Source organism: Xiphophorus maculatus, chromosome 18, assembly GCF_002775205.1.
Source record: "Xiphophorus maculatus strain JP 163 A chromosome 18, X_maculatus-5.0-male, whole genome shotgun sequence".
Classification (NCBI taxonomy): Eukaryota; Metazoa; Chordata; class Actinopteri; order Cyprinodontiformes; family Poeciliidae; genus Xiphophorus; species Xiphophorus maculatus.
The window spans coordinates 20493718-20512662 of NC_036460.1; the positions used below are offsets into that span (position 1 = coordinate 20493718).

Sequence of the window (18945 nt, forward strand, 5' to 3'; positions counted from 1 at the left end):
TAATCATATTCAATTGTTTAATAAATTGTTTAACGTAAAACTCTAGTTAAATGTCAGCTAGAACTACGCAACCCTTAAAGAACCTTAGGAGAACGTTCCCTAACGTTTGTGTTTGTTTTTAAATTGTCAGTGTGACTATGACCAGGAGTCACAAGTTTTCCAATTGCTAAAATATTTAATATTTTTATAAACATATATATTTTAGTCTTTGAAATAATTTGCACACAACTATATTTTTGTTTGATCAAAAATATTTTTAAATAGTAAATCTGATCAGATAATTTGTTACTACTTGTAGCCTTTATATCGAATACTTTTTTAATCTTGAGTAATTTTCTTGAATGGCTACTTTTTTACTAGGGGTTACTCTGCTCCCCTCCGAATAACCTCTAAAAATAAACAGCTCTAAATTACTCGACTATTTTACAGCTATTTGAAATGCTATTTCGGAATGTAACATTTCTCTCACAGTGGAAAAAAATAGTTTTCCACATTGTGCTCTACATGGACACGTGGTTTATCAGTTTTCCTGCTATACTGGCTCGCATAAAATAACTTACTATGTCATAACTTACTATGACTCCTGGTCATAGTCACACTGACAATTTAAAAACAAACAAAAACGTTAGGGAACGTTCTCCTAAGGTTCTTTAAGGGTTGCGTAGTTCTAGCTGACATTTAACTAGAGTTTTACGTTAAACAATTTATTAAACAATTGAATATGATTACTTCACATTAGTTTTCTTTACCCCAAAAATACTTTTAGCGATCCCACCTCTCACTCATTGATTGCAGGAAATGAGCTAACACCTACAAATGGGTATAGACGATGAATGAATGGGTTATTATTATTAATCTTATTTGATCCCAACAACACAGCAACACTTAAGACTTCTTGTGTTATCAATAAAGCAAGTGTCCTTCATAAATAACATATAAACAATTTGAGCTGTTAACATTAACTCTCTAAACTACAGGCCAATGACAAAAAGAACGAAGTAAACAAACTTGTTTTAGTTTCACTGGATAGCACATGACTTGTTAATAATCGAAGAATACATCCAGCAGTTAAATTTCCACAAAACATGAAGATATTCAAAGATGTGGTGTTGGGAATGTATTTAAATGTTCGAAAGTTTTTACCGGTTGACGTAAGCAGGTTGCTAAGCGACTCGAAACCGCTACAGACCGTCGCGTACTGTTCCGCTTAAAAACCTGTTACATTTTCTTTATTTTATCCCATTTTTGACAGGTGAACATGGGTCACAAGGTGGGCGCAGGAGGTTTTGACAGCTACGAGCGTAAACTTCATTGTAGAGAATGGCGGCGGACTCACAATAACATTAACGTCTGTTCACCATAAATGGTCAGAGGAAGCCAATAATGGTAGCGAAACGTTGTATTTGTAAAATATGCAACCCGGAGCGTTGAAGTTTTTTTTTTTTTTTTTACAACACACACCGCCCAGCGTCATGTTCCGTGTTTTGTCTTCCTCTGACAGAGGGTGTGGACGGCTACGTGTCTGTGGGCGTGTCCCAACGCTGCGTGATTCACAAACCGTGGTTGTTCGTACTACTTTGAGCGCCATCTTGTTTGTAACTCCTCTACGTAAGTGGTCGGGTTTGTGCAGAGAAGGAGGAGGAGGATCCGATTACTTCATTTTTCAGTTTGTTTTCCCTCCCCCCAGAGTTAGTCTGGGAACCTCTTCCCGTACTGTACTACACAGACAGTATCGCTCCTTTCGCCGTGGTGCTTTTCTCTAAAGAAAAATCCAGGCAGTGTTTCGCCACTGGACAGAAATGAGCATCGAAACGCTTCTGGAAGCTGCCAAGTTTTTGGAATTACAAGCCCAGCAGCAACAGAAAGCACGTGGTAAATTTGGATTTTGTTTTTTATTATTACGTTTGATGTTGTTTCCCGAAGTGTAGTTTTTAAGCTGCGGGGTTAAAAAGGATCAAAGAAGACTGATATTTTTGGGTTAAATTATGGATGTTATTCATTTCCTTGCGTCGCCCACGTAGCGATTTCTGTCCAGTTGTATCTTAATCCAAATAGGAGATCTGTGTATCTGCGAAATGTCAGGGAATATTTTAGTTTTACTTTCGCATTTGTGTTTGCGTGCAGACGACGCTCGGGTTGCAGCTAGTTTATGTGGTCACTACCAGAAATATTAGTGAAATATGCATTATTTTTTTACTGCAGTGAATGCCAGCGTTACTGCATTGGAACCTGCTGCGCATTTCACACTGTAAAGTTCTCAGGTGGTTTCTGCTTTCACTTCATTATTATAAAGATTACACGATCACGCTATAATAAAAACTGCTTTACAAGAGATATGTTAATCCATCGACTCAAACGGGGGGATAAAGGGCGGTGGCGCCGGGAATGCCAGGCTCCTTTTTATATAATGACCTGACAGCGTCCAAAGGGGATCAAGTGACTGGTTTACATACATCTGTCTACTTCAATCACCCGCTGTGGTTAAAAATACGAACTATATAGTCTTACTGTACAGAGACACGACTGCGTCTCTCAGTCTACTTATACCAGTTAAAAAAAAATAAATAAATAAACAGAAACAAACTCCTGTTCCTCTCAGACGCTGGTGAGGGGCTTTGAATGTCTGTCGATGACGCGCTATCAACAAACCTCGCCCCGAAGTATTAACGGCGTCCTGGCTCCGCCCCCTTCACCACGTGCGTGCTGGGCTACCCCTCCCAGAGCTTGTTTATGCAAAAGATGAGTCACTACTCTGTGGAAATGTAACCTCATTCCGCCTAAAGAGCATAAAGCTGAATATGTAGCTAAACAGTAGGTTTTAGCAAAACCAGCTAACGCAGTTTCCATCCGTTGGTTCAGGTACAACCCAGGCAGTTAGATTTGAACAAAGTAGAGAAAGATCTTTTCTATAATTTTTTTTTACTCACAACCTTATTTCTAGAAAAATATAGACAGGTTTAGTATGTTTAGGGTAGAATGTCCAAAGTACATTACAAGGCAATATTGTCTTTAATTAAGGATTCAACACTTTTGTATGGATCTTTGGGTGATATGAGGGTCAAGGTGGGGTAGCAGGGTTTGACCTAGTGTAATATAAGCCTGGCGGGCCACCAAGCTTTACTTGTGCTCCCACCAGGCTAAGCATTGCTTATTTATTTAAGTCTTTTTAAAATGTTTGGATTTATTAAGACTTTATAGTTGGTGTTCAGGTGTTAATCATCCAATCTTTCAATAACACAGAAATTATCAAGTGTTATATATACCGTATATATATATATATATATATATATATTTTTTTTTTAAGGTTTTATTGGCTCTAGTGGCCTTTATTTGATAGTTAATTGACAGGAAAGTGGGTAATGAGAGAAGGGGGAAGACATGCGGCAAAGGTCGCCAGGCCGGGAATCGAACCTGCGACAGCCACGACGAGGACTAAGGCCTCCTTATGTGAGTTGTGCTTATCCCCTGCGCCACCACAGCACATCCTCATCAAGTGATATTTTAAAATTTTCTGTCAACTTTAAAAAACAATTTTAACTCAAAAACACAACGGGCCGCTGGATGAATGACTGCCCCAGCACCCAACCACCGGGCTTAGCAAGTTTTCTGGGGGAAACCTTCGGGTCGGTATAAAAAATATTGTTGAATAGGCTAAATAAAGTCAAGAAAAAAAAATCGCTGGACTACACAAAGAGAACGTACTTGATATGTTCAATTAATTCATAAGATGATGCTCATAAGTGAATACCAAATTTTACATAATGGCATGTTTTTTTTCTGTATGAATTTCCATGTCAGTGCTGTTTTTTAAAACACTGTACCTTCTTGGATAATTTTTGCTTATCTTGTGGTGATTAAGGTTTTTTTTGTACTATGACACACACAAGTCTTTTTGTTGTGGTGAAATATTTTTCATAAATCTGAATAGAGCAGTGCAATATATTGAGTTGCAATCATTGCACATTTAATATGTGGAATATTGTAATTACAAAGGCCTGCATGGATGCAATATTTTAAATGCATTTATTGTTCTTATACCACTAACATATTTGGCCAGCTGAAAGTGCTTTCACTGTCTTTGATGCATATTTTAGTGGCTGAGATGTTAAAGCTTACATACAGAGAAAGGGGGGCATTGTACTGTCAGGAAGGGATTTGTAAGGAAAATATGGATGAATCATTATAGTCAATGCAATACTAAATCATTATATTGCACTTACATGCTTAACTGATGGTGTGCAGCCCAATTACAGAGAGAAACAGTCACAAAAATGTACCTGGAGAACCCTGGCTGTTACACATGCATATGGAGAACGTTTACAACTCTGCACAGACAGGCCACCGCTGGGATTTAAACCCAGGATGTTTCTGCAGCAAGGACAACCTAACCACAAAGCTACCTTAATGTGCTCCTTCAGGACCAGATGCAAGCTCATTAAGATTTTACAGCTGCACCTGGGATTAAATTCAAGCTCCTCTGCCTGTGTGGAGATTTGATGCGTGTTAATCGTGAAATTTTAAACCGTCTTCCTAAAACAAAAGATGTCCGTGGCTGTTTAAAGCCTAAACTTTGATGGAGTTGGTGTGAACAAGAGTTATTAGAGCAGGATCAGAGTGAGAGCTCCTGTTTCTCTCTCCTCTCTCTGCTCCTCCTGCTTTGCTGCACTGGGGGAGCAGAGTCCTCTTCCTCCTCCTCCTCCTCCTCCTCCTCCTCTGCTGCTGTAGAGCAGGTCACTGTGTGCGGGAAAGTAGGCCAGTGTTTCTCTATCTGCTGCTGCAGTTATATAATGCCTATAGAAAACCCGCTGTTTTCTGTTTTTTTTTCTTTTCGATCTGCCTCATTTGTTTTCTGTCTGAAAAGGCACTGCTGTTTATGTGCCTACGTCACAATACAATAAAGCACGACTACAATAACACAACGCACCATGTCTTATAAAAGTGGGCCGGCGCAGTTAGCAGAACATCCTGTTCTTTCAGCATTTTCCCTACTTGGACAACTTTTTATAACGTGACATGACACATATGCAGAGAAAAATGACTAGTCAGTGGGATGGTATAAAAAGGTTTACCAGTTATTTAAAACAGCAGACATTTCCCTCATAGCTGTTTTTCTTTCTGGATTATGTCAAACACGTTCAAGAAGTTACAACAGTGTCTGTTGACACACGAAGCAGTGAAATGTTTTGGTTTGTTCAGCATGTTTGCACTTTTCTTGGTTGTAATAGCCGAGAAAATTTGGTTTTGGTTTCTGCAAGGTGTCTTCCTGTAATTTCTTATACTAAACCAAGTTTTCTTGGTTCATTACAATCCTTAAGTAAAGATTTGTCCTCCAGAAGTAGGGCTCTAAAGTTCCTCACCTTTGAACTTTTATCTGTTGGACAAAACCAATTCTGATAGGTTTCACTCAGCAGGGGAGCGCTGAGTAAAATCTATTTTTTGGGGATTTGAGTGTAAAATATTTCACCGTCAATGTCTTACACCATCACCGGCTAAATGATGTCAGAAATATTCAAATTTATGCTTTATGCATTGTGTTGGATGTATCAGATGAACTGGCCAACATTTTTAGTTTGTTTTTTGCATCAACCTGCAGGATGAATTTGATGCACTTTTTGAGGGTATTAAAGGTCAGCTGATCAGCATGTTTCCACTGTTGGATTCACAAGTAATGCAGCACATTTATTTTCACCTTTATGTGCCACAGTCCTTTGGAAATAAAAACAAATGTACCAGTCAAAAATAATACCAGGATAAAGCCATAATACTTAAAAACTGAAGTAGGAATTTTAATGAGAACTCCAATGAGAAATAATAATAAAAAAAAATTACTTTTTCTGTAATTTCTTGTAATTTTAAGACGTTCTTCTGGTAAAATTGCATATTTATTTAGCTAATATTATGATAACTTTCCTGTGATTAAAAGTAATTCTCTTAGCCTTACACCTCACAGAATGGATGATTAATATTAAAATACTCTTTTTATTACTTGTAATTTATTTTTTTACAGAAAAGAAAGTAAATACGAAAAAATTGTATTTAAAATCGGATCAGGCATGAAAAAAAAACCTGGAAATTTTATTTTTGAGCTATATCGCCCAGCCTTAACAAAACATATTTATTTTTTTTCTAATGAATTGCACCGTGGGCATGAGTGAGCTGTTGGTAGATTAGTAACCTGCTTGTTTTTGTCCTTCCACAGAGGATGAAGTGAAGGCGAAGCTGCTTCTGCAGCAGAAGACCGAGTATATTTACCCTGATGTGACTTATAACTCTACACCGCACATCAACAATGTCCCCAAAGCAGAGGAACGTCTCACCGAGTGCCGCCCACCACCCATACCGCCCTCCTTGCCTCCCTCTTCCATGCCCGTCACCGTCTTCCCCATCCCCGTGGTTACCCCTAACCCCACAGGGTCACCCTCTTTGCCTGTCACCACCCTTTCACCGCCAGCTGCTCCGTCGCTGGCCTTCCCTAACAGAGACCCTCAGTCCCCTCAGGAGCAAAGCGCTGCGGGCGTGAGGTGCTCCCCGCCTCTCAGAGCCGACTACCCAACTCCTGCGGTGACGGTCAACCACAGGCAGCCCATCCAGAACCATCACAACCTCTCTCTGCTCATCGACCAAAACACTCAAGTGCAGCAGCCGACGCCGACGCAGCAAGTGGTTCAGTGCTATGCAGGTTCAATCATCTCAGCCTCTCAGCACCAAGCTTTACTTCCCCACCCTAGCCCCTTGCTCCAGCCCACTCCCCCGCAGAACGGCACCGTCAGCCGGGGGAGTCCGCCTGATGACAGCCGCCAGCTGGACAGTAAGAAGAGACCCGGAGGGTACGTCCAACGAAATGAGGCTGGGTGTTATTTTAACTGTTAGAACTTTGGTATAGTTTCACCAAATCAATATGATGGTTCACAAAATGTCAGAAATAATGATTAACCCAGAGTTTATCCCCACTAAAATGTCAGTAAGAAGAAAGAAAATATTTGATTAATTGTGATTGTTTTCGTCAGGTTGCCTCAGTTGGACATGAGGTTTTTTTTCTCTGTTCTTGCAGGGCCGGCACAAGAGAAGTGCACAACAAACTAGAGAAGAACAGGTGAGTTTTACCCGCCTCTTAATTACTACCTCACTGCTTACCTCATAACATCTGCTGTAACAGAAATGTAAAAGGTCTATTTCACTAAAAAAACCACACACTCTCACCAAATATTTTTTGTCTAGTTTCTAGTTCCACTGGCAGATTATTTCTCTTATAACAAGAAATGTCTCCCGTCTTATAATGTGACAATGGAACTGGTACTTTTTCATCAACATTAAGGAATTATTGACTTAAGACAAACTAATATATCTTGCTGAAAAGTTACTTGCAAGTTATTTTTGTCTTATTTCAAGTCTAATAAGATATTTGCATTAGAAACTAGACCAAAAATACTTGGTAAGATTTTGTTCTTTTGCAGTGTAGCTCTTTTTTATTTAAAAAAAAATTATCTTGGGGGTTATTAAAACTAATCATTTCAGGAGTTTGTTCTCACTGATTCGGTCTTCGTTGCGTCTGCCAGGCGAGCGCACCTGAAGGAGTGCTTCGAGACGCTGAAAAAGAACATCCCAAACATCGACGAGAAGAAAACCTCCAACCTCAGCGTGTTGAGAAGTGCACTCAGATACATTCAGGTGAGCCCTTCCAGCAGCTGCCTAAGTGTTCGGGCTTATCTGCTCTCTGGGTGAAGACAAGCTTTGTGGTTTCCTTTCTGAAGACTCCGCGTCATTTGGAAGTGAAGCGTGAGGAACAGAGGGAGTGGCAGGAGAGAAACCTGCTCCTCTGCTATGAAACCGTGATTGGCTCAAAAGCAGTCAGCTCTGTTAGCGCAACAGGAGTGTCCAAGCAGTTCAGACACCATTTGCGCAAGGCATTTAAATCTATTTTTAGCTCGACTTAAGCTTCTTTTGAATTTATATAACTACAGGCTTTTTCACTTGATTCTGTTCGGTGTAATTGTTACTGCTGTTAAAAGGTCTGCTCATGACTCAATGATTCAATGTGGGTGTTGTGGTTGTAAACTGCTGGTGCAAAGGTCCACCGCTGGCCCAGTTTAATAGAGTGAGAATTCAGTTTTTACAAACAGTTTCCTTTCTAACTTATTTTTAAACAGCTGATCATTAAATATAAAATAAGAAGAGTCAGACTGTTTTTTGGGACTCTTATATCAATTTTAGCCAATTCTGATTTCTCTTTAGAAACTATAAAACAATATAAGATCACCATTTAAATATCTTTTGCTTTACCTTTCTGGTGCAAGATCTCATGCTTTTAAAAAAAACATATCAGGGTTATTTTACATAAGCAATTTGCAGAGTTTGTGCAATTAGCATTGCTAAAACAGCATTTTCCATGACAGACAGAGGGAATCTCAAAGGCATAGAATATCAGCCTTGCTGCATGCTGTGTACCTTTCCTGTTTGCTGCTGCACAGATCAGACATGTTGGAGAAAATACAATTTACATTTAAGCAGCTTCTTATATCTGTGTGCTTCCTCTGATGGATTTGTATTGCTTTACTAATACTGAAAATGGCAAACTTCAACTTCATCACTGAAGAGTGTTGTCAAACCCGAAAAAGAGTTGATTTTTCTCGATGGATCTCTTAAAATCCCTCTGATTTGAGAGCAGCTCCAGTAATTATGAGGCTGGCATGTTTTGGTTTTAAACCGCTTTTACTACCTGTCACTGAGCGATGAATGAGGTTACTTTATTCACTCTTGCTTCTGAGTTGTACAGGCCTTCCTACCAGAAGTTACTCTCCAGATTTTATTATTGAACAGGGGAGCAGATTTGGGAATGTTGAAATTGAAGAGGTTGATTTGTGGCTGACAGGAATTAGAGTCTGGTTGGTCCTCTCAGGAGGAAAGTGGGACAGCGTGGGTGCACGGCTCATCACTCAGCCTCCCTCTCTTCGCCTCCCTCTGTGATTTAGCATCCTACTGTGCCTGTCGTGATAAACTGGCACACTGACATCCCCAGCTTTCCCTCATAATGACGTTAACAATTGCTACATTTTAAGGCACAAAGAGGAAAGAAAATTCTTATTACTCTCACCTCCATTATGTAGTTGCACAGAAACCGGTTCATGTATTGTAAGGTCACAAAGGTTTATCTGTATTTGTACTCGTGCACGCCTTTTTCCCCACAAAGAGGATTTTTCCCGTCACTGGGCGGGCAGTGGAGTGACACACACACAAAGTTTGGTTTAAAAGGAAAACAAGATAAAGTGGAGGCATGGGAACACGTGTCCGGTCTGCGTACTCCTCTCCCCGCCCCTGTTCTCTCTCCATCCCAGGCCGACGGGAGGAGGAGCAGCTTCTGCTCTGAACTGCGGCTCAGAAAAGTGATTTGCAAAAAGCTGTAGGCTTGGCATCGCATTTCATTTCTACTGCAGCCGAACCCGAATGTTTATGTAATGCTAAAGTAAGCACAGAGGCAGGAGTTTTAACACTTTTCCACAAAGTTGCCAGCTGTTTGAACATCCGGACTTTCTCATATCATCTTATCAGCTTGTGACTCTGAGCAGATTAACATGGAGTCAGGTTCTTTCATATTTTTCTTCTCACGCAGCTACATGCGTTTCTGTTTTTATTATTATTTGATTTTGATCCTCCCGCTGCTAAAGGCATCCTCGTGAGCCGGCAGCGTAAAAGTAATACAAAAAAAAATAAAGTCACAGAGTTAAGCTGCCGCATTAGCGCTCCTCCTCCCTTCCTCTACCCTGCCCTCTCTGAGCTTTTAAGGCCACATGAGCAGCGAGCACATGGCTTCCCTGGACCGCGAGACGTCACCCCCCGCGCTGCCCCCGCCCAGCGCGGCAGCAGGCAGGACTCGCTGTACCACGGCGCTGAGCTGCCAGCAGCAGGGAGGGAGCGTGGAGTGGTAAACACAAGGCTCGGTTTACTCCACTCTTGCCTCGTCTCGTCTCCCTCGCCGGCCCAACTTGTTCCTCCACTGCCAGCCGGAGACATGTTGCGTTTCCGGCCGAAACTGTGGCAGTCGGGTTTTAGAGAGTAATTATTCAAATTGTGATGAAATGACGTTTTTCATTCATTTCAAACATGTAAAATGTCAGGAGAAAATACATTAAAATGAATAATAAGAAAACAAACAACCCCATAATAATAATCAAACATAATAAAACAATATTTCATATCCAGTTTGCGAAGGAGTAGGAGAAAACCAAAGCTTGTTACATCCCATCCCCAATTATCTCGTCCAAATATGTCCCACATTATACATATTTACACACCTAATTCTTGTGGATTGTGGCATTATACTTATTTTTTTGAAAATCCTACCTTAGTTGATTTACTATTTTCTCATTTTATATTAATTTAGCTTTCTTGACTGTTGGAATATGTTCAGCTTTAAAAGGTCAGAATAATAAACAAAATAAAAATCAGTGTTACAACCTTAATTATGTGGAAGTCATAAAATGAAACCTTTGTTCATATTATTGTTATTATATATTGTGATACTAATATATTTATATTTATGAATATATTTGATCTAGTTACATCATTTCAACTTTTACCACAAACAAGTTAAAATTAATTTGAATAAAAAACTAAAGATATTCTCAAAAGCAGATGAAATCAAAACAAAGCAGGGTGAAACGATACAAAGATTTGCTAAATATGTTCAGAAAAAACAAAAAAACACTGATATTCAATATAAGTTTCTTAGTTTATTTTAAAATGTAGTATAAGCAAGAGAGCAATATACAATACAAAAATTGTATAGACCAAGTTAAACAAGTGAGTCCTGAAGTGATATCATGGATCATGAGAACAAATATGCAACCAATATCTGGACCTCGGATCAATTAGATCTAAACTAAGAGGTAATTAGGCCAAATATTAGTCAGTTAACTTTTTCTCACAAGGAAATCATTCAGAAAGTAGATATTCTCTCCCTCAGACAAGCTTTTAATTGTTAGTCAGGCACCATGTGAAATTCTTTTTTCCTGCTGGAAGGCCCAGAAAGACAATGGTCTATGGTAACCAGAGCGTCACAAGACCTGTGCAGAAGCCCTGTCGGTGGGCCAGGCTGAGCAGCATGTCTGCAACGTGGCCTGTGGCGCTGCTGGCCCTTTAAGAGGAGCCAGCCGTGTGCTGCAGCAGTGAGTCAGTGAGTACAGCTTGTGTTGCTCCCTCTCAATCCGCCCCCTCCCGCTCCCAGTCTCTGTGGCCATGTGCTCGGCACTCGCATTGCTTGTGACGGAGCTTTGCTGCTGTTTACCCTGCATGGGTGTACACGCACTCACTCTCTCACACATGTTTGCGCAGCTATCTTTGCGGGGACTTTCCATTGACTTCCATTCATTTCTACAGCCTAAGCCTTACCCTTATCCTAACCCTACCCATTACATACCTAACCCTAACCCTAACCAAAACTCAATTCATACCTTTGTCCTAAATCTGACCCCTGACCCAAAAACAGCGTTTCTCCTTGTGGGGACTAGGCTTCGGTCCCCACAAGGAGCAGTGTGTCCCCACAACATAGTATATGTCAGGAAAATGGTCCCCATAAGGTATTAGAAACAAACGCACCCGGTTCAGCCTATCTGTGTGCTAATCTAGATGTCCGCCGCACACAAACAAAGCTCAGGTGACGCGGTGTCTATCTGAAGAAGAGGTTTGGTCGCTCCTCAGAGTGCAGCCATGTGCAAAGAATAATCAAGTTCTCGGCAATTTGTGTCTTACCAACCTGGTGACATGATTAACATGCTGATGTGCGATCCATCTGCTGCAGACTTAGCCACCAGGTTAACTTGGCTAATCTCAGCTGTTATTAACGAGATGTGAGCACGCCTCAGCCTGTACCCTCCACCACCGGGTTCAGTGGGTCTCCATGTTTCTGGAGCACGTCTCCTCTCTGCTCCATGCTCTCTCCATGACTCACGCCGTGTACTATTATGGCAGCTTATGACTCATATAAGATTGCAAAAAAGAAAGCAGTTCCATCTGTTTTGCAGTCTTTTTTTCTTCCATACTGAATTTAAAAGTCAATATTTGTATGTTGAGGCAAAGTCAGAGATGACCTCACAGCACCGTAAGAGTCCATGTTTGTCCAACGTTATGAAGGAAACCTTGGGAGGTCCTTGGTTGTTTCCCTGCCAAACAAAGATGGAGGCATTCCAGTGACATCAGCACAGAGCGGCTGGTCCTCTCTGAGAGTCCCTTCTGTGTCCAGATGTCTCCGACTATTTGACACAGAAGACGTTATCAGTCATTCAGGCGTTTTATGTTCTGCCTGGTTCATTGAGCAGTAAAGTGCTGTCGTTATCTTTTACGTTTCTATGGCGCCCAACATTTTAATGTTTCAATATATCCGACTCTCATGGTGAATTGAAAAGAGTGAAATCTTGATCATCTTACAAAGACACGTTTAGAACCACAGAGTCAATAAAAACACAGGTAAGAGTGCCCACAGCCAGGTTTCACCTTTTCTACACGGGTTTTAAAAATCACAACATGACGAGCCTCGGCAACGAGCGTTTTTCATCGCTGGGGAAGAATTTTACAGAAATTGTTTAATTCAGCCGCAGTAAAAGGTTTTCAGGCCTGTTTGAGGTCAAGTCTTCCTGGAATCTAAGCAGAGCTAAACCCACACTCTGGCTAAACCCCTTCAAAGCCCCACATTCATGTGGACCGCTCATATCGGGGGGAGCTACTGGCGGGCTTCAGATCAGAACATTCTTTCGGGATTTTTTTAATAGAGAAAGGATATCATAGCTCTATCAATGATGGCAAGTTGTTGAAGTCGTATAGCAGCACCCCTGACGTAGTTCACCACTGTTCCATTATCTTCTGTACCTTGCTGGAGTCCAAAAGCTTTAAAATGGGGTTTTAACAGCCACTTTATTTCTTTCTTTTGTTTGGTTTTTATTTTCTCAAACAAGAAGTGCCTTTTCAGACTTTTTTTTCTTTTTAGAACAATTCATGTTGTCAAACAGTTTCAGTTTAGGGGATTTTTAGGTATCTTCAGGCCTTGGCTTTTTGCAGGTGAAGTTGAGCTCAAAATGTGGTGAAGTATGTTACATTCCTGTTTGTTCATCGCTGTGGTTCAGAACACATTTTTTTAACCTGCAATTTCTACTCAGCATCGTTATATATATTAAAAGTAGTTGGATGATGTAGAACATTGAGGCGTTTGAGAATTTTTCACAGCCTTGTAAATCATACTGATGGATCACATTTAACGGCCCATCAGTATTTTGTGGATCTTTGCCAATAAGATCATTCCAGCCCATCCTAGTTCTCTTCAAAAACCACGTTCCATGTATTTTACTGGCAATGCAATGTTCTACACCACGTCACACGTACTCTGATTGGTTGGCCTGTGTGAGGCGAGGTCACAAGAAGCATGTGTGTTTAGAGACCTGGCTTTAGGAGGTTGATTTTATTCTGATCAAATAATAATTCAATAGGAACTTTACAGATGAAAAGCTGTGTTGAAAGCGAGTCTATTGTTATTATTATTACTTTCCAGTGAATTCCTGTTTGTAGCTTTAAATGCCAGAAATAGAAACTCGGTCCATGTGCTTCAGTGACGGCCTCGTTGCAGAGCGGCGCAGCAAAGCCTCAGAGTGTTCGGCCCGTGTTTTTCTAATCCTGGATCAGGACTAAAGAGAGACAGGTGCCGACTCACACTCGGCCCGCCTTTTGTTCCCCTCTGCTATTTGCGTTCATGTGCAGCGTTGTGCTGTGGGACGTGTGCAGAGAGCAGGTCAGCACAAACCTTTCCCATCTCATGCTGCTGCTGCTTCATACACCCACCCCCCTGCCGCCCAACCTCCCTTTTTCTCATTCACCCTGCGGACGTGAACAGGAAGTCCACCCCTGGAGAAACTGGCTTTATGATCCTGAGTCATCAGGTTTCACAGAGCCACTTCCCTCCTCGCCAGAGCGCGTGTTGGATAAAGGAGCCACGCTGGTGAAAAGCACGCCTAATTATAGTGCTCAGTTTCAAAATATTATAATAATGTAGTTGGTCTTGTCTTGTCATGCTGGGCTCAAGTCTTTAGTTAAAGCTAATTTCCTTGAGGGTTTCTGGCTGTCCTGACTTTCATTTGATGTGTGGTCAGGTTTTCATGTGTTTTCCTCCTGATGCCTCGGACAGGGAAGTCCAGCTCAGTCAGCTGGTGAAGGCGAATTGGGTCACAAGGAGCCGCTGCCAGGAAGCGCCTCCTACTTTCATACTCCTCCTTTTTCACGCTGCAGCACTGTTACTTTTGTCTCCTGCACAGCACAATAAATAATTTTAAGTAATCACCTTAAAAATCTTGTAAACGTTTTATTCTCAGTGCTTAAAATCTTTTATCTCAGAGCCGCTCACAGGATGTAACCTGTTATTACGCCAGACAAAGCAGCTAATTCTGCCGATAAGTCAGGCTTTTTAACTAATGTGAATTAGGTTCATTTATAGTAAAAAGAATGAGACTATTTTCCCAGTCTGTGGTGGTAATAATTTATTCATTTTTCGAAGATTTATCCCCAGAATTCATACGGATGCTTGAAATCCTTAAAAAGGCTAAAATTTTCTAAGATTTTCCGAAAGGGTTTTGAGTGTCTGGAAAATGTTTGATTTCTGTGTAAAGTCCTTAAAATGCTTGATATACAAACTACACAGTTTTGAATTAAAGTGCAATCTAATGTTTGGTTAAAAGCCTAAATTTGGAAAATGTTTGTAGTTGAAACCAGATATTTAAAAGATATTAAAGACACCTACCTTTGTTTCCTCACTCCAGTTAAATCAAACTAAACTTCTCTTGTTTCAGATCACATCGAATCAGTATTATTTCTACCTGCTGATCGCCAAACAATTTGAAATGTAAGAGACATTTCAAAACACAAGAAATTGTTATATTTTAGTTCATCTTGTCCCAGCTGTATAATACAATCATAATACCGGACTATAGAACGCACCATACCATAAGCTGCACCTACAACTTTTTGGGGAGAAAAAAAAAAGTACATATATAAGCCGCACCGGGCTATAAGCCGATGGTATCTCCGCCGCTCTTGGTTTTTCACAAGGACACAGCAGAGGGAGCGTCCTTAATAAATCTGCTGGATTTATTAGGCGCAGCCCTCCATCTCCAACTCCGAACCATGGTTTCGTTCACGCCGAGTTTACGCGCAGCGGCTATCTGTACTGGTAGATTGATAGCCTTCAACTTAAAAGCTGCATCATGTGAGTTTGAAAACATTTCTCCGCCTTTTCACCGCCATTTCTCTGCTGCTAGCATGTGCTTGTTCTAAATGAAAATGAGCGCTTTCTTCTTTGATTTCCAATTTTGACATCCAACGATTCACTTCCTGATAAAGAGCCCCCTGGTGGTTGAAAAACGAATCCACAGGAAAGCCGCACCGGGATACAAGCCGCATGGTTCAAAGCGTGGGGAAAACGTAGCGGCTTATACTTCGAAAAATACGGTATATTATGCAACAGCAATAAAAGATATATAATAGTGAATTGAAACTGTCTTCTTCAGCTCATTTATATTGTTTTAATCAGAAAGGTGTTGCTTGAAAAGTTTGACAAATGTTTGAATTTGACTGTGGGAAAAGCGTGCGAACTCTGAACCTCTGCCCACCGACCTGCCTTCATCAACCTGACGCTTCCATATGTTTCTAGACGTTGAAGCGCAAAGAGAAGGAGTACGAACACGACATGGAGCGGCTGGCCAGAGAGAAGATCGCCACGCAGCAGCGGCTGGCGGAGCTGAAGAACGACGTGAGCCAGTGGATGGATGTGGTGGAGATCGACCGCGTCCTCAGACAGACGGGGCAGCCGGAGGAGGACCAGGCCTCCACCTCCACCGCTTCAGGTGAGCACATCTGGCCCACAGCAGCTCAGTGGGATGCTGTGAAGAACACTGTTCTGTTCATCATCTCAAAATAGTAAAACTCTCCACCTGGAGGGAGCATTACGCTGAGGAGAACCAGAGGCAGGGAAAGAGCCACGTTCACAGTGCTTCACTTTATCACTTTTTATGCGACAGCCTTCTTACAAAATTACAATAGTTTTTTTCTCAAAATTCTGCACCCAAGAACCCCAATATGACAATGTAGAAAAATAGTTGAAATTTATTGAAAATGTCAGTCTTTTCTTAATACTTGTTGATCCACCTTCAGTAGCTTTTGCAGTCTCAAGTCTTTGCGTATGAAGCCTCTGGCTCAGCTTCATCTTCAGGCAGTTTGCTCCTTTTTTCTTCTCCACCTCCATCGGGTTGGACGGAGGCGTCTGTGCAGCTTTTTCAGATCTCTGGAGACATTTAGTCAAATTGAAGTCACTCCAGCAGTACATCACTTTCAAGCCAGAGCTTAAATATTATCAAAGCGTTAATGTTTGTTTGGCTCAGGCAAACTGTAAAGACACCCCAGGAGGCTGTCAATGCAGCTGACAGGTTCTACCTCGTTTAGACTGAAGGGGCTAAATACAACAAGTACACAACTTCCTTCCTTCTTTCCATTCATGTTCTACTTTGTGTTCGTGATAAATCCCAGCATGATGCTCCTGAGACTGACGGTGAGTGTTGTTGTTGTTCCAGAGGGTGAGGAAGGAATGGAGGAAGACCTGGAGGAAGAGTCGGCTCAGAGAGCGCCGAGTGCCTCGCCGGCTGCGCCCCACACCATGAAGCCCGAGCTGCTCAAGCTCGTCACCCAGACTCCAGCTGTGACCCCAGCCACCACTGCCTCCATTATCACCCAGCACATCTCCACCCTGAACAAAGCCCCCCTGCTGCAGCCCCTCTCATTGAACCCAGTAGCCCCGCCCATCCTCCCTGCTCCGGCATCAAGTGCTCCCAGCCCTCCCTCCGTCCCCGCCAAGCCCGTTGCCAGCCTGCATCCTACGGTTATCGCCCACGCTTCGGTCTCCCACCCCTCCGTCATCCAGGCAGTGAACCACGTTCTCCATGGAGGGGCCCCTAAACACATGACCCTTGGCCCCTGTACCACCAGCAGCTCCGTGCAGCTGGCCCCCAGTCCTCAGCCCTTTAGCCACATCACCGTTCACCCAGTGGCCCACCTTGGGCAGCACATCCCGGCCCTCTACCCGCAGCCGGTAGCGGTCACGCCGCCGGCCGTGGTGGGCCACATTGCCCACCCGCACGTCAACGGGACCTCCTCCACCCAGGCCACAGCCACCGCCGCAATTGTCGGCAAGCAGGCGGCGGTGAGCACTCAGATGATGGCGCACCACCCGCAGCTCATGGGTCAGACGGTGCTTAACCCCGTAACCATGGTGACGATGCCCTCCTTCCCCATCAGCACTCTGAAGCTGGCCTGAGAGGCGCGGAAAAAGCCGAGGCGGGAAGCGGTCCAGGACTGGGATCAGCAGGGCAGGATGCTGCAGACCGACAGCAGCCAGGGAGCCAATCAGGGCTGCATGAGGTCATCAGCATGCGCCCAAAGCAAACGGGTGCATGTGCTTTTTTTAGACAGAGAAGCAGAAGATGTTTTCACATCCTGATCTGAGCTGGACTCTGATTTAGAGCAGCTCCTCCTCTAGCAGCAGCAGCACATGCTGCAGGGCTGGAGCTAAATCCTGGACCGGACTCAACCTTCTGCACCACAGCTGGAGTCAGCACTGACGCTGCACACGGCTACAGCGCCCCCTCCTGTCAGTGCGGTGCAAAACCACTCCGATCATGAATATACTGAAGGATAATAACCAGATAACGCCCTCTTACAGTAAAATAATGTGCAGTTTTGGTTTCGACAATCACAGTTTTCGCTGTTACCTGCAGTCGTACACATGTAGAGTTGTGTTTTTGTTACTGCTTAGAGTACCAAATATTTTTGCCAAATAGAATCGGTCGCTGCGTCGTACTACCCAGCAGCCTGGTTTATATATTTTTATGACCACATGAGAAATACTGATGCTCAACAGAAACGCATTAATCCACAGCGACTACTCTGACATGGGTATAAACTTCAGCACCAGATGTGAATAATCATCTTTTAACAAAGCCTGCACTGTGAACATTTCTACTGTGCGAGTGCGGCGACACGCAGCTCTCTCAACCTGAATGTACTGATCTGTGGGAGGGAAGGAAGCGACGCGTCACAGACGTCAAGATCACGTTACTAAAATATATGTAGAGTGAAACATTTACAGCTGAATTTTTACTGTTGCTTATTTGTCCTGATGAATAATTTGTGTTTAATGTAAATTTTCTTATTGTTTTCCTCTGGGACCATGTAAAAAAAAATATTGCTGTATATAACGGTGGCGACGACCACACAGACCTCCAGAATCACATTCGGCCACTTTAACAGACTTCTCCCTCATGTTTTTGTATTTTGTAATATTACCGCAGGGACTTTTTTTTCCCTTTTCCAGGACAAAAATAAAACAAAACTTCTCCCAATGTCATTACTATATGCAAAGGAATTTTGGTCGACTGCATTTTTTGCGCCGCGTCGCTGCAAAACCAACCGAAAAGTTCACAGGGATAAATGTACTTGAAGAAGCAACAGAGTACTGGTGTGTTTTTCCCTATGGAGAAAGTTCAAGGTGTATATAAGTTTGATAATGTTGGACTGCATATAGATCTAACTGTATTATGTAAAAAACAAACAAAAAAAAACACTCTGAAGAATGTCAAATATAAAATTTATAAAATAAATTCTATTATGTTTACAAATGTTTTGCTTCTTTGCCATTTTATAACTACGCTCAGAGATATTGGACCATACCAAACAATCCTGATCTGAGGTGAGAAGTTACTCAACTGATCAAAATGTTTTGAACGGAAATAAAATGTACATTTCACTTTTTGAACTGAACCATTTGTACTTGAATGCATCAACGTCTTTCTGGATATTCAGAGTTACTGTCCTTCACCTTCCTGAAGATCATCATTCGGTAGAGTGTATGGAAATGGTGCTAAA

The 18945-nt window shown here is 42.1% G+C and overlaps 1 protein-coding gene across 1 annotated transcript; it reads left to right on the forward strand.

Annotated features, from left to right (window-relative positions):
* Nucleotides 1-1594: 1594 nt before the first annotated feature.
* mnt (MAX network transcriptional repressor) lies at nt 1595-18803 on the forward strand. The gene is made up of 6 exons (XM_023351048.1): nt 1595-1872; nt 6200-6827; nt 7052-7093; nt 7557-7668; nt 15683-15875; nt 16599-18803. The coding sequence occupies exons 1-6, from the start codon at nt 1800-1802 to the stop codon at nt 17336-17338; spliced, it is 1788 nt and encodes a 595-aa protein (XP_023206816.1). The 5' UTR covers nt 1595-1799; the 3' UTR covers nt 17339-18803.
* Nucleotides 18804-18945: the final 142 nt, after the last annotated feature.

What these genes read in the sequence shown, in the direction of transcription:
- mnt (XM_023351048.1), top strand. Translation starts at nt 1,800, where the DNA reads ATGAGCATCGAAACGCTTCTGGAAGCTGCCAAGTTTTTGGAATTACAA. An exon ending in AGTAAGAAGAGACCCGGAGG is followed by an intron (nt 6,828 to 7,051) that starts GTACGTCCAACG and finishes CTGTTCTTGCAG; the next exon opens with GGCCGGCACAAGAGAAGTGC. An exon ending in CTCCACCTCCACCGCTTCAG is followed by an intron (nt 15,876 to 16,598) that starts GTGAGCACATCT and finishes TTGTTGTTCCAG; the next exon opens with AGGGTGAGGAAGGAATGGAG.